Source organism: Moschus berezovskii, chromosome 10 (genome assembly GCF_049115385.1).
Source record: "Moschus berezovskii isolate FMDL1 chromosome 10, NW_MosBer_1.0, whole genome shotgun sequence".
NCBI classification, from domain to species: domain Eukaryota; kingdom Metazoa; phylum Chordata; class Mammalia; order Artiodactyla; family Moschidae; genus Moschus; species Moschus berezovskii.
In genome coordinates this window covers 76,493,607-76,507,342 of record NC_142469.1, presented here as the reverse complement: position 1 = coordinate 76,507,342, position 13,736 = coordinate 76,493,607, and the positions used below count along the sequence as shown (strand labels likewise).

Genomic DNA, 13,736 nt, shown 5'->3' with positions numbered 1-13,736 from the left:
ATTTCCTACTCCAGCAGATTCTTTACCACTGAGCCACCTGGGAAGCCCTGAAATACATACTAATACTCTTATTTTCAGCATCCTAGAAGGTCGGAGCTAGAAAGTAACTGAGCTGTCAGTGCACCCAACCATTAGCTATTTTATCCTCCCCTAACACATGTCCCTTTGACAAATCACCACACGATGAACATTCAACTGTTTCATTCTACATAAAGCAAATGTACTTCAAAACGGGAAAATTTGCAACAGGAAAGAAGCAAGTAAAACACCTTCTGAATTAGCTATAGAGGTATCTCTTCAGGTGATTAAAGCTTCCTTTTCAGGTTTTTTAGTGAGACTGACAAACTGCAGGGGCCACTAAGCTTGTATTCCTGTTCAAGAACAGTCCCTTCAGGTAGCTCACTATGAGACAATGAGGTAAAATTCAAGGAACACAAGTACTATAAAAGATTTCAGCAAAAACTTCATCAGAGACTATTTACAACACTGATTAATCCTACATCTGCAGAAATGTTTCTTGGTAAGTATGGTCCTGTGTAGCAAAAGAAAGTGCTTAATCTTCCAAGAAATATGCATTTATTGTCAGTCTATTCTACCTATTGTGGCCAAAAAGTATACAGTCTGAGAAAATGTTCCACTGCTGGGCTTTAAACAAAAATGGTCTAGGTGCTTTGTGCTGCATATTCTGAAAAATAAACCATGATGAGTTCTCCTATATTTGACTACTCACCCCATTATCAAGATTTCTGGCTGTGCATACAGTTAACTTTTCACACAAACATAGCCCTTGCACAAGTTGATTTTTTTAAATCATTTTGCTTGATTAAAATAGTAGCACCAATAAATCGATGAGATGAGAATACTTTCTCTCTACCGCCACCAAAGGCAAAGGCAGGATAAAACAGCATCAGGAGGGGAGAGGGACCATTTGACTCTTACCACTTGGCCAGCTGGGTCCCTCCCTTCTGTATCTCTGCAGGGCTAGAGAGGATGGGCTTTCCAACCCGCCTGTGTTTTGGGAACAACAACCACAAATGTAAACATTTACCAAAAACTCATTTATTTCCTCATTCGAGCTGCTCTCAGAAGGTACATTCTGGGGCCATCACCCTTTAAAATGGAATTAGAAGGGTGTGGGCATAAGCACTCGTATGCTCTGCTCCTTGGAGTTCCCCACTGAGCATATGGCTCAGAGCAGGCTAACAAGGCTACTAGGTAGGCTCACAAAAATGAGAAAGACCCAGAAGCTTACTGCACAATCCAGTTGCAAGATCGGGCCCTCCCAAACATCTAATATGGGTTCTTTTACATGCAATCAACACAACTTACAAACTGAATATTTATGTTAGTGCTAATTTACATGTTTCTTGAAGCATGCTGGCTAAGGATTTCTCTTTTTTTGCAAGTCCCCTTTTTAAGTACCAGCAGACTATCAGCATAGCAGAGCCTGGCAGAGAATCTTCTCTTTAGACCACCCTGTAGCAAAGAAATTAAACACAACACCAGACAACAGCTGATGGGGTATGTGAATAGAGCATGAAGAAAACAGTAAAGCAATAACAAAATCAAAGACAGATGAAAGAATGATGGGGAGAGAATGGGGACGATCCAGGGGCCAGTAAGCATGAAGGAGAGGAGACGGGGCATGAATGCTTTGAATCTAACCATAATTTGCACTTTGGGACTTGAACTTCACTTCAGACACAGTGTCTTGTCTTCATTTTCTTTTTAAAATTTTGTAAGTTGAGAAAGGAAGCCCCCCAAAGTACTTCCGGTTGATCAATATTGAGAGGTGCTGTATATAAAACAAAAGACTTTGCATTCCCAGGGTCCCAGGTGAGAAAGAAAAAAGCAAATTCCTCATCAAGGTAAAGCCTGGCTTCTATGATTAGAGAAGGCTGCTCACAGACAGGGGAAAAAGAGAAAAGAGAACACAAGGAAAGCAGGAGCTCTAGTAAAACCTGGAGCGGTGGACTAGGAAGTGGGGACAGCAAAGAATTCACTCTCCCTACATCTGTCCAGACCAAGGTTTTTCCTATGCAGCCCTACCTCGAGGAATCAATCAATCAACCAAAACACTCAGTTATACAAATGGAGCATTCTGACAAATATCTGAAAAGTTTCATGGTGCCAAATGAATATCAGTGCTCACTGTTAGAAAATGAACAATTCTGTTGTAAAGTCATGTCAGGTTTTCAGCTCAGGACCACTGTATACTACAGAGTATCATTTTCACCAGTAAAATTTAGAGCACAGCTGTGGACTCTAGTTAATAAGCAAATACTCCGAAGTCTCCTAACATTTACTCCAAAGCATTCCCAGAAGATTCCTTGTAAAACCTGGCTTATTTTCCCAAGTGCATAGGTATAAGATATGTATTCATTACTTTTAAACCTGTCTCTGGCTAGTTTTCTGAGGAACAGGAAATAAAAGCCAGATGTGAATCTTTGAGTATCTGAATCTGATACTGAGAGATTCTGTCGACCTATTTAAATTTCAATAAAGCACTGATGTAAGAGAAATGCGGCTGCAAATTTTAATAAGCACATCTGTGAACATTTTTACTGAAAAAGAAGTAAAAATTCAATACTTGCGGGTAACTAGTATAAGGCAAATCTATTCGGGATGTTAATTACAATGTAGGTACTGTTTTTAGCAAAGTTGAAATGTAAGTGAATACACTTAAGTCAGGGAGGAAAACATTTCAGTGCAAATGTCATCACTTTAAGTTCTGTTTTCTGGGCCATAAGCAGATGTGGAACCTGACTGACATTAGTTTAAGAATATTCCGTGAGGTTTTTGCAGAAGTCAAAGTGGCATCCCTCGTCTGGAGGGATCTTACAGTTACACCCAGATTCCCTCCATGGAGAACAAAGCAGAGGACACCCGAAAATATCTGCAAGTGTATAACACATGTCATTTTTGAGGCAGCTTTACGTCTCTATATGTTATCATTGAGCACTGCTCTGAAAACATCTCAATTTCAGAGAACACAAATGATGTCTGGCCTGTATAATTTGTCAAACTGCATGCAGTGACATGCAAAGAAACTCAAAACTAAGACTCTAGATAGTGTGATAAAAATAAGCTGTAAAATACCAACAGAAGGAAGATGAAATTCTAGATCTTTAACACAGCCCTATTCATTGAGTGACTGTACTCTGACAGTTAATTATTAACTATACACCTACCCACCCTTTTAAGAAATACACATGACAAATCACAGCTTCTTATTCTCCTGTTTCCCATAAGGAAAAAAACAAAACAAAAAACACTACCCCTAGAAGAAGACAGTCACTCTAAATAGCCAAGCACTTAGGATTCAGCACAGTGCAAATCCCACTTACTGATTTTTTCCTCGTCTCTTGAGAAAGGAAAGCAGCAGAGCTGGCCCATGGCACTGGCGCTCTCTCCCGCCTGGTGTTCTCCCCGGGCTCCCCGAAGAGCAACTGCAGTTTATCCCGCGGTCCGCGAGCACACCCTGCCTCCTCCACTCCTCGGAGCAGCCCAAGAGCAGGAGGCGCGGCGGCGGGGATGCTCTCCGCTGAGCGGGCACTCGCAGCCGCCGGGAGCAGACAGGCTCCACCTCCCCGGGCCCCAGCCCCACGCAGCTGATGCGGGGCTGGCTTTCGGGGAAAGAAGCGGCCCTACGCTCGCCTAATTCTCAGAAAACTGGGAGCTCTCGCCCTGAGATGAGCGCCACGTGCGCTGCGCGGCTCTGCAGATATGTCTCTAAGAAAGGTAGTGGAGAACAAACCACAAGGAGTCCTTTCTCCTGCAGACAGATACGGTAATTACACAGGGAAATTCAAAGGGGGAGAGGGGGGACCATATATTCTATCTGCTACTTAAAGAGGAAGAGCTTTCTTTTATCCCCAGGAAATTTTTATTTCTTTGTTTCAGAAACAGGGAACCTGACTTTGCAGAACACAGAAAACACAAGTTGGAGTGCCAGGAACTTCAAGCTGCAAGAAGCGTAGAAATGGGGAAGTGGAGGAGGGGTATAAACGAGACCATCGATTGTCATCCGCTCTTTACAGTTTATCATTTAAATATCTGCTTTTTTAAACACTGCTGTGTTTCTCTACTAAAGCATTAAATCAATACCATGAATTTTTAAATTAGAGCTTCAAAGTATGTCAGTAGCCCAGAAAATGCCCCAAATCACTGAGAAAAAGATCAGCAATAGTAGCATCTTTTCTGAATAAAAACACAAGGTGGTTAAGGTGGTTAAGCAAATTCAGGGAAGGCAAAACAGCTGACTTCCAGACACAATATATTTTGAACTTCATGTAATCGTTCATGTAAAGATTTCATGTAATTGTTCCAAATCTGTCATCTTGCATAGGGAAGAGCTTTATCTTGCAATACTATGGGAAGGAAAGACTGCTCATGGTGCCAGGAATACCACCCAAATTCTTACTCTATTCCTCGACTTTCCAGCGAGGGATTCACACCCATTCACTGCCACTGGAAGGAGAAGGCAGTGGGTGATGATGAAAATTTTCCTGGTTTTGAATGCAGTGTGTCTTATTTTCCTACTCAGCTGAAGAAAAAGAGTATACAGTCTAGAAGAAAAAGAAAAAAACAATCCGAAGCATTACTTTGTGTGTTAAAGAAACATCTACAGTGAACACACTTCACTGAGGAACATGAGTAACTCCTGGCATCCCCTAACCCTGGCATTGGTGTAGGGATAGAACCTTTAGAAATAAAAAGCCAGAGGTCTGAATCTCAGATCCGTCCAGTATTAACAGTTCTGAAATGTTGACCTCTCTGTCTGAGTTTTGATATTTTCATCTGTAAATCTGGTAAACTCACTATAAAATTTTAATTTGTTATTGCAGAGTAGGTGGTGTTCCGGAGGAGGGAGAGAAGAGAATAGACTGAACATCTCAAGTCTTTCCAGCACCAGCTAGCAACCTCACCTCCGCCTCTCCCAATTCTGGCGCCCTCTAGCTGCCACCTCTTGAGTTGCTGCTTACACCTGTCACGTCCAACCAAATAGCCCCCTCACTCCAATGCAAACTCCAGGGGATAATGTCCTGTGATGAACTCTACCAACTTGACTTTATTAATTAGTCCCTGTTGGCAGTACTACTGAAAACGTACAATTAAGAATGAAACCTATAAAATGTATTGTTAGCTAAGTAACAGTGTGTATCCCAGGATGCCTGAAATCCAAACTTGGGGAAGGGATGGCGTTAGAAAATGTTAGGCTTTTTTTCCCTGTAAGCATTAAAAGTGAATGAAGCATAATAAAAGATTAGAAAACTACTGAGACACTCAAGAAAGGGATTTTAAAACTGGCTTATAATTGTGCAAATAATTAGCATATCGTTTAACCTCAAAGAGGCGATGGAGTCTGTGCTCAAGATCACTAAGGTTTTTCTCAGTTCTAAAAGGCTACAATTTCACACTGTAGGTTTATGGCTACTTCGAGCTCCAGTCAGTCCATCCTAAAGGAAATCAGTCCTGAATATTCATTGAAAAGACTGATGCTGAAGCTGAAACTCCAAAACTTTGGCCGCCTGATGAGAAGACCTGACACATTGGAAAAGACCCTGAAGCTGGGAAAGATTGAAGGCGGGAGGAGAAGGGGACGACAGAGGATGAGATGGTTGGATGGCATCACCGACATGATGGACATGAGCTTGAATAGGCTCCGGGAGTTGGTGATGGACCGGGAAACCTGGCGTGCTGCAGTCCATGGGGTCTCAAGAGTCGGACACGACTGAGCGACTGGACTGACTGAACTCGGGATTTCTAAGAAGGGTTTGCACACTGCATAGTTGTGAGTTTCTTCAATAAAGATGATTCCTTCAGCATAAAATTAAATGTGATTTCACTCCCATAGATTTCAAAAGAGCTTTCATACACATAAATTTTTAATTCAAAATAACTAAGAAATTAGTGTCTGGATTTTTTCATTTAGGAAACTATTTCATATATATATGAAATTCTGGTCAAAAAATAGAATTTTCCCCCCTGCCATTCCATACCCCACTCCCAAATGTGAAGAAGTACCATGCAGAAGGATCTAGAAAGTAGTCATATTTTACGCAATTATTTGGGAATACAACAGTATATAATTAAGTTGAATAGTTTAAGGTGGAAGTCCCACCTCAGTTCAGTTCATTCGCTCAGTAGTGTCTGATTCTTTGCAACCCCATGGACTGCAGCACACCAGGCCTCCCTATCCATCACCAACTTCCACAGTTTACTCAAACTCATGTCCACTGTGTCAGGGATGCCATCTAATCATCTCATCCTCTGTCGTCCGCTTCTCCTCCTGCCTTCAATCTTTCCCAGCATCAGGGTCTTTTCCAATGAGTCAGTTCTTCGTATCAGGTGGCCAAAGTATTGGAGTTTCAGCTTCAACATCAGTCCTTCCAATGAACACCCAGGACTGATCTCATTTAGGATGGACTGGTTGGATCTCCTTGCAGTCCAAGGGACTCCCAAGAGTCTTCTCCAACACCACAGTTCAAAAGCATCAATTCTTCGGCACTCAGCTTTCTTTATAGTCCAACTCTCACATCCATACATGACTACTGGAAAAACGATAGCTTTGACTAGATAGACTTTTGTTGGCAAAATAATGTCTCTGCTTTTTAATATGCTGTCTAAGTTGGTCATAGCTTTTCTTTCAAGGAGCAAGCATCTTTTAATTTCATGGCTGCAATCACCATCTGCAGTAATTTTTGAACCCCCGAAAATAGTCTCTCACTGTTTCCCTATCTATTTGCCATGAAAGGATGGGACCAGATTCCATGATCTTAGTTTTCTGAATGTTTAGTTTTAAGCCAACTTTTTCACTTTCATTTTTAACTGTCATCAAGAGGCTCTCAGTTCTTCTTCACTTTCTGCCATACCTCACTCTTCCTGAACTCACAAAAACAATCAAGTAGTAATTTAAAATTTAAAATAATCACTAACAGCAAAGATGTTAGTGATTATAAACAAGATGAAAAGACAACCCTCAAAATGGGAGAAAATAATGGCAAACAGAGCAACTGATAGAGAGTCAATCTCCAAAATATACAAGCATCTCATGCAGCTCAGTATCAGAAGAAACAAACAACCCAATCAAAAAATGGGCAGAAGATCTAAACAGATATTTCTCCAAAGAAGACATATAGATGGCCAACAAACACATGAAAAGATGCTCAACGCTGTTCATTATTAGCGAAATGCAAATCAAAACTACATGCTGCTGTTGCTGCTAAGTCGCTTTAGTCGTGTCCAACTCTGTGTGACCCCATAGACGGCAGCCCACCAGGCTCCCCCGTCCTGGGGATTGTCCAGGCAAGAACAGTGGAGTGGGTTGCCACTTTCTTCCCCAATGCAAGAAAGTGAAAAGTGAAAGTGAAGTCACTCAATCGTGTCTGAATCTCCGCGACCCCATGGACTGTAGCCTACCAGGCTCCTCCGTCCATGGGATTTTCCAGGCAAGAGTACTGGAGTGGGGTAACATTGCCTTCTCCCCAAAACTACATGAAGTGTCATGATATATCTGATGTTTTTGAATTGTGGTGTTGGAGAAGACTCTTGCGAGTCCCTTGGACTGCAAGGAGATCCAACTAGTCCATCCTAAAGGAGATCAGTCCTGGGTGTTCACTGGAAGGACTGAAGCTGAAGCTGAAACTCCAATACTTTGGCCACCTGATGCAAAGAGTTGACTCATTTGAAAAGACCCTGATGCTGGGAAAGATTGAGGGCAGGAGGAGAAGGGGACAACAGAGGATGAGATGGTTGGATGACATCACCGACTCGATGGACATGGGTTTGGGTGGACTCCGGGAGCTGGTGATGGACAGGGAGGCCTGGTGTGCTGTGGTTCACAGGGTCACAAAGAGTCAGACACAACTGAGTGACTGAACTAAACTGAACTGATTTATCTGTCAGAATGGCCATAATCAAAAAATCTACAATAAATGCTGGATAGGATGTGGAGAAAAGGGAACACTCTTACACTGCTGGTGGGAATGTAAATTGATACAGCCACCATGGAAAACAGTATGGAGATTCCTTTAGAAAGCTGGGAATAAAACTACCATATAACCGAGCAATCCAACTACTGGGCATACATCCTGAGAAAACCATTAACCGAAAAAGACACATGTACCCCAATGTTCACTGCAGCACTATTTACAATAGCCAGAACATGGAAGCAACCTAGATATCCATTGAGAGATGAATGGATAAAGAAGTTGTGGTACATATATACAATGTAATCCTGCTCAGCCATAAAAAGGAACAAATCTGAGTCAGTTCTAGTGATGTGGACAAACCTAGAGCTTGTCATATAAAGTAAGTCAGAAAGAGAAAAACAAATATGAATATTAATACATATATACAGAAATACAGAAAAATGGTACTGATGAATCTATTTGCAGGGCAGGAACAGAGACGCAGATGTAGAGAACAGACTTGTGGACACAGTGGGGAAGGAGAGGGTAAGATGAACTAAGAGAGTAGCCCTGAAATGTATACATTACTGTGTGTAAAAGAGACCGCTAGTGGGAAGCTGCTGTGCAGCACTGGGAGCTTGGCTTGGTGCTCTGTGACGAACTAGAGGGGTGGGATGGGAGAGTGGGGGGAGGCTCACGACGGAGGGGATATATGTATACTTTGGACAGAGGAGTTGGCAAGCTACAGTCTGGGGTTGCAAAGAGTCAGATATGACTAAGCAACTAACACATGGCTGATTACACTGTTGTATGGCAGAAACCAACACGACAATGCAAAGCAATTATCCTCAAATTAAAAAGAAATTTGCAAAAATAAAATAAAAATAATCACTAACACTTACTGGACACCTGCCAGGCACATGGTAAGTGCTTTACATTTATTCATTCATTTAATCTTTACCACAGCTCTGAGGTAGCTACTATTAATACTAACCCCATTGCACAGGTGAAAAAAGTTCAGAAAAGTAACTTGGCCAAAATCTCCCTAAGAGCATGTGACAATAATGGGATTTGACTCAACTGGTCTGGATGCGTAAGCCCTGAGCATCTCATTGCAGAATTCCATGCTATTTCATAAAATCTGTGTATAGTGTCAGGTATATACTGGGTTAGCCAGAAAGTTCATTCAGGTTTTTACAAACAGTTATTTATCCAAGCTCTATGGCAATATGTTTTAAATGCCTTGGTTTCTTATGTTTTGTCACCAGATCCTTTTATTAATGGTGCAAGAGTAATATAATCCTATTTTAAAACAAAGGACCTAAAGACAGATCCCTTATTGGAGCTGTAGCCTGGGCCCTGCTGCCTGCCATGCCTTGGGGAAATAATTCAATGAAGAACACAGGGCACCAGAATGATCCCAGGAAGCATTCATCTTCCAAGAAAAAAAGAGCAACTGAGACCATTCACAAGTGATCCCCAAAAATATTAGTGGGGTTTTATTAAGGGGTTAAACAGACTCCTTTTGGTAATATATAGAGATCTACCATAACTAGATTTAAAAAAGAAGTTTAACGTCAATGATAAAAAATATCTGCTATGATTTCATGTTCATAAATTTAAAAACATAACCTTTTCATGTTATCTTTTCTCACAGGCCTGGCTACAAACCAACCATGGTGAAGACAGTTGCCCATATCAGCTATAGAGGTTTGAATTTTTATTATAATGGTGACAATGGAAGGAATACAACTAAAAATTGAGGGGGTGGCGGCTGTCTCTTCTTCATGTACTTTGAAATATCAGCTCTGGTTACTGTCTCCAATGAAAAACATAATTCTTAACTATGACCAAAGACTCTATTCTCTGTGTCATTGTTTGGCTTTATGTTCTATCTATAACTGAAAACATTTATATGTGGATTTCTGAGCAACCTTGCTACAAAAGTCTGACTCAAGATAAAGAAAAAAAATCTCACTGTAATATTCTGACTCTATAAAACTGTAGAAATGACCAATTCTTCTGAGACCTCCAGTTCATTAAGAAAGGAAAACTGAGTTTAACAACTTATAGAAACAAATGAGAAAGAAAATAAAAGGTAAATGTTCCTTTATTCAAAAGAACGGAGACAAAGAGAACATAAAATCATGAAGTGTAAACAGAGGGGGAAAAATGCTTTATCCCTCCAAATTCTGGAACCAAGCCTTAAGAGATGTGCCTTTAAGCACAGAAGACACACTTCAGGAAGACTTCCTTATAAAACAGGTAGCACACTTATGGAAATCGTTATGCCAAGAAATGTCACTGTTTCAGTGAAAAGGTACATAAATTCAAGAAGTGCTTGACAACTGATGGAAATACAATTCACGAAAATTGGGTTGTTTTGGAATAGATCACAATTTACATCGGGGTACCAAAAAAACAAAGAGCTAATCTGGGCTTGGAAAAGCCGGATGGACTTACTCAATACTGTTTTGTTTCTCTACGTTCCCGTAAAACCCAATTTCAGTTTCCAATAATCAATCCACAGAAAGCATATATCTGTCATACAGATGTGCTCCCATTTTTCAATCATGCCACATCTGTGTAGTCATTCTGTACCCAAAGGGCAAGGTTCTGAAACTACAACATTATATATCGATGTCTGAAACCTGTTCTTATGAGTATCTGTCTGCAAGGGGAAAAGACTGAAAAATTATAACTGAAAAGCCTTAAGGATGATCTGCAAATCTCACTGGTGAAGTCCTTTTAAATTACCAGGTAAAAGAACCTTGATCTAACTGAGATTTGGGAGCCAAGAATTATTTTTTACCATTATTCCTGATTAGTCATATTTTCAACAAAGACTTTTTAACTTCTGTCTACAGTGCTTTAGCTGTTTCTCTCAAAAACTGAAAGTTATAGGTATTTCAAACTGCCATATGCTCTACAATTTCAGTACGTAATTGGAAAGAGAAAGTGTTTTTTCATATATGTGAAAAACATACCGTACACAGCATATGTGCATTTAGGAAAGGAGAGGAAACAAGCAGACAATCGGAGCTGCACAAGAAGTCCTTCCTTATCAATCCCAATGTCCTTCCCAACCTCTGCTGACGCATGCCCGCCGAGTGCCAATTTTCAAACGGCTCCTCCATGCTTTCAGTCGGTTCTTTTCTAAGTATGTGGCCCAACCTTAAACAGTGGATGTAACTGAAGCCTTTACCTTAATGGTGAGAATAAATGAGGGCGGATGATCTATTTCCCTGCTCAGAGAACAGACAGCAGTAGGGCTGGGAGAAGGCTGAGAAGTTACAATGTATTTATACACAGACACCTTGAATTTATATTACACCAGTTCTATCAAATCTACATGATTCCAGGCACTATTTATGAAGCACTGAGTATGTGCTCACATGATAATCACATCAGCTCTTGGAGTGAAGGTAACTCTTGAGTCGGGGGGTGCTGCCAGAGTAGGTGAGAGATAAAGCCTGGGCCAAAGCGGGGCAGGAGGCCCACATCTGTAGGCACGATGAAGGGAGCAGGAGAAAGCCCAGAATTCACATTGCGGTAAATCTTATTCGGCAGATTTATGAAGGCAAAGCGGTGCCAGGGCGACAAAGGCCTGTAACAGGCATCTACTCTAGACAGAACATCTACTCTAGTCAGATACTCTTCAGGTCTGCGTTTTACAGTCTGTCCTTCTTTGCAGGCAGTAACAATGAACTCACAAAAGCTGACATGAGTGAGTTTACTCACAGGCAAGTTCAGTGTTTGCATGTTAAAACCTATTTTAAAAAAAGAAAGAAGAGCAGAGAATACACTTAATCTGCTGGCCAGTATTTGTATTATCCGACATGGCTGCTTTTTCACTGAAGTGCCTTTAATCCTCTAATGCCATGCACCTTTCAGAGAGAAAGAAACATCCTTCACAGGAAGAAAAAAAAATATTTCAAAAAGCTAACCGATAAGTAATGAGTTTATTTGTAGTTTAACAGTGTAAACAATACAAAATTTGGTTTTACAGTTCTCAACTTATTGGGTTTTTTTTTCCCCACAGGTCCTAATTCTTTATGTAGACTATCCTCAAATCTATATTTAGTTCTGAAAGTGGTTCACTGTCTGTCTTGATTCATGGACAGCACAATAGTCAGTCACATTTCCTGTGATGTAAAGCATCTGAAAACTTCAAATAAAGGGTGCTTTAATGACTCAGGATATAATTATTAACCCTTTTTCCCTCTAATAACACAAAGTAATACAGAAGAATGAAAGGGAATCCCCAAGATAATGAAAAGAAAAATTTCCTACACTAGATGAAATGCAGTTAAATCAAGATTGGTTTTGGCAGGTCTCAGGAGCTGTCATGATCCACCAGGGCCTAGGGTGACATTCATCTGGTACACTATGTCAGTATTCTTTCTGTTTATAGATTCAACCATAAAGTTTTAGTAACTATCAGAGCTGTGTTTAAATATATATAAAACACTGAGTCTATTTTCTGCTAATACATTCTGCAATTCACATCCAAAATGTGTTATATCCGTTAGGATGCATTCAGCTGCAAGTAACAAGAAACTCTTGATTCAGAGGGTTAAGAATTTTTTTAAACGTCACTACTGCTGATCGCCGAAGAATTGATGCTTTTGAACTGTGGTGTTGGAGAAGACTCTTGAGAGTCCCTTGTACTGCAAGGAGATCCAACCAGTCCATTCTAAAGGAGATCAATCCTGGGTGTTCATTGGAAGGACTGATGCTAAAGCTGAAACTGCAATACTTTGGCCACCTCATGCGACGAGTGGACTCACTGGAAAAGACTCTGATGCTGGAAAAGGTTGGGGGCTGGAAGAGAAGGGGACAACAGAGAATGAGATGGCTGGGTGGCATCACCAACTCTGTGGACATGAGTTTGAGTGAACTCCGGGAGTTGGTGATGGAGAGGGAGGCCTGGTGTGCTGTGATTCATGGGGTCGCGGAGAGTCGGACACGACTGAGCGACTGAACTGAACTGAACTGAACCCCCTATAATCTAAGGTAGAGTTGCTCTAGGTTGGTTAATTCTGTGGCTTAAGAAGATCATCAAGGGGGGGTTGGGAAGTAAGTTCAAGAGGGAGGAGATATATATATACTTATGGCTGACACGCTGTTGTATGGCGGAAACCAACACAACATTGTAAAGCAGTTATCCTCAAATTAAAAATAAATTTAAAAAAGAAGAAGACCATCAAGTGTCACGTTCTAGTCTCCCATACTCAGCACATCAGACCTGAAGTCCCCTAGTGTCCCTATGGTTAAGATGCTGCTAAGTCCATGGTCACATGTATATTCAACAATTTCCAGCTAAAAATAATGATGTCCTCTTCCCAACAAATCATGCATCATCAAAAAAACTTTTCTCTGGGATCCCAAGCAGACTTGCCCTCACATATCAGAACTGGGTCACATGCCACTTCCTAAACTAATCACTGGCAAGAAGAATGGGACCAATCCCCTGAAGGGCTAAAGTGGAGCCCATGTGTTCTGAAGTTCACTGTCTCACAGGGAAGGAGGGGCTCTGCCAACCAGGAATCAGGGTGGGAAGAAAATGGACTCAGAACAGGCAAACCCCTGTGGCCTCTCGAGTTTTATATTTAACTTTTAATAGACATGTGGTATCTACTATTTGGTCTGTTTAAAATTAGAAAAGTGGGACTTCCCTGGTGATCCAGTGAAGTAACCTACTTCACTACGTTAGGTTCATATTGTAACCTACGTAGGTTCACATTGTAATCTGTCAATACAGGAGACATGGGTTCAACCCCTGGTCCAGGAAGATTTCACGTGCTGTGGGGCAGCTAAGCC

The 13,736-nt window shown here is 41.1% G+C and overlaps 1 protein-coding gene and 1 pseudogene across 9 annotated transcripts in view; one reads left to right on the top strand and one right to left on the bottom strand.

Annotated features, from left to right (window-relative positions):
• AKAP7 (A-kinase anchoring protein 7) overlaps positions 1–13,736 on the bottom strand; it is a 130,313-nt gene that overhangs the window by 31,287 nt on the left and 85,290 nt on the right. Inside the window, exon 1 of one of the 9 annotated variants that reach the window (XM_088840755.1) lies at positions 3,348–6,257. The exons of 7 other annotated variants lie outside the window; for them this stretch is intronic. In XM_088840755.1, the coding sequence (XP_088696881.1) occupies positions 3,348–3,396 (49 nt within the window). In that variant the 5' untranslated portion in view covers positions 3,397–6,257. Of the gene's footprint in view, positions 1–3,347; positions 6,258–13,736 lie in introns of those variants that run through there. One more of the 9 variants, XM_088840756.1, reaches the window with a different exon arrangement.
• LOC148776336 (uncharacterized) lies at positions 3,402–11,009 on the top strand (annotated as a pseudogene).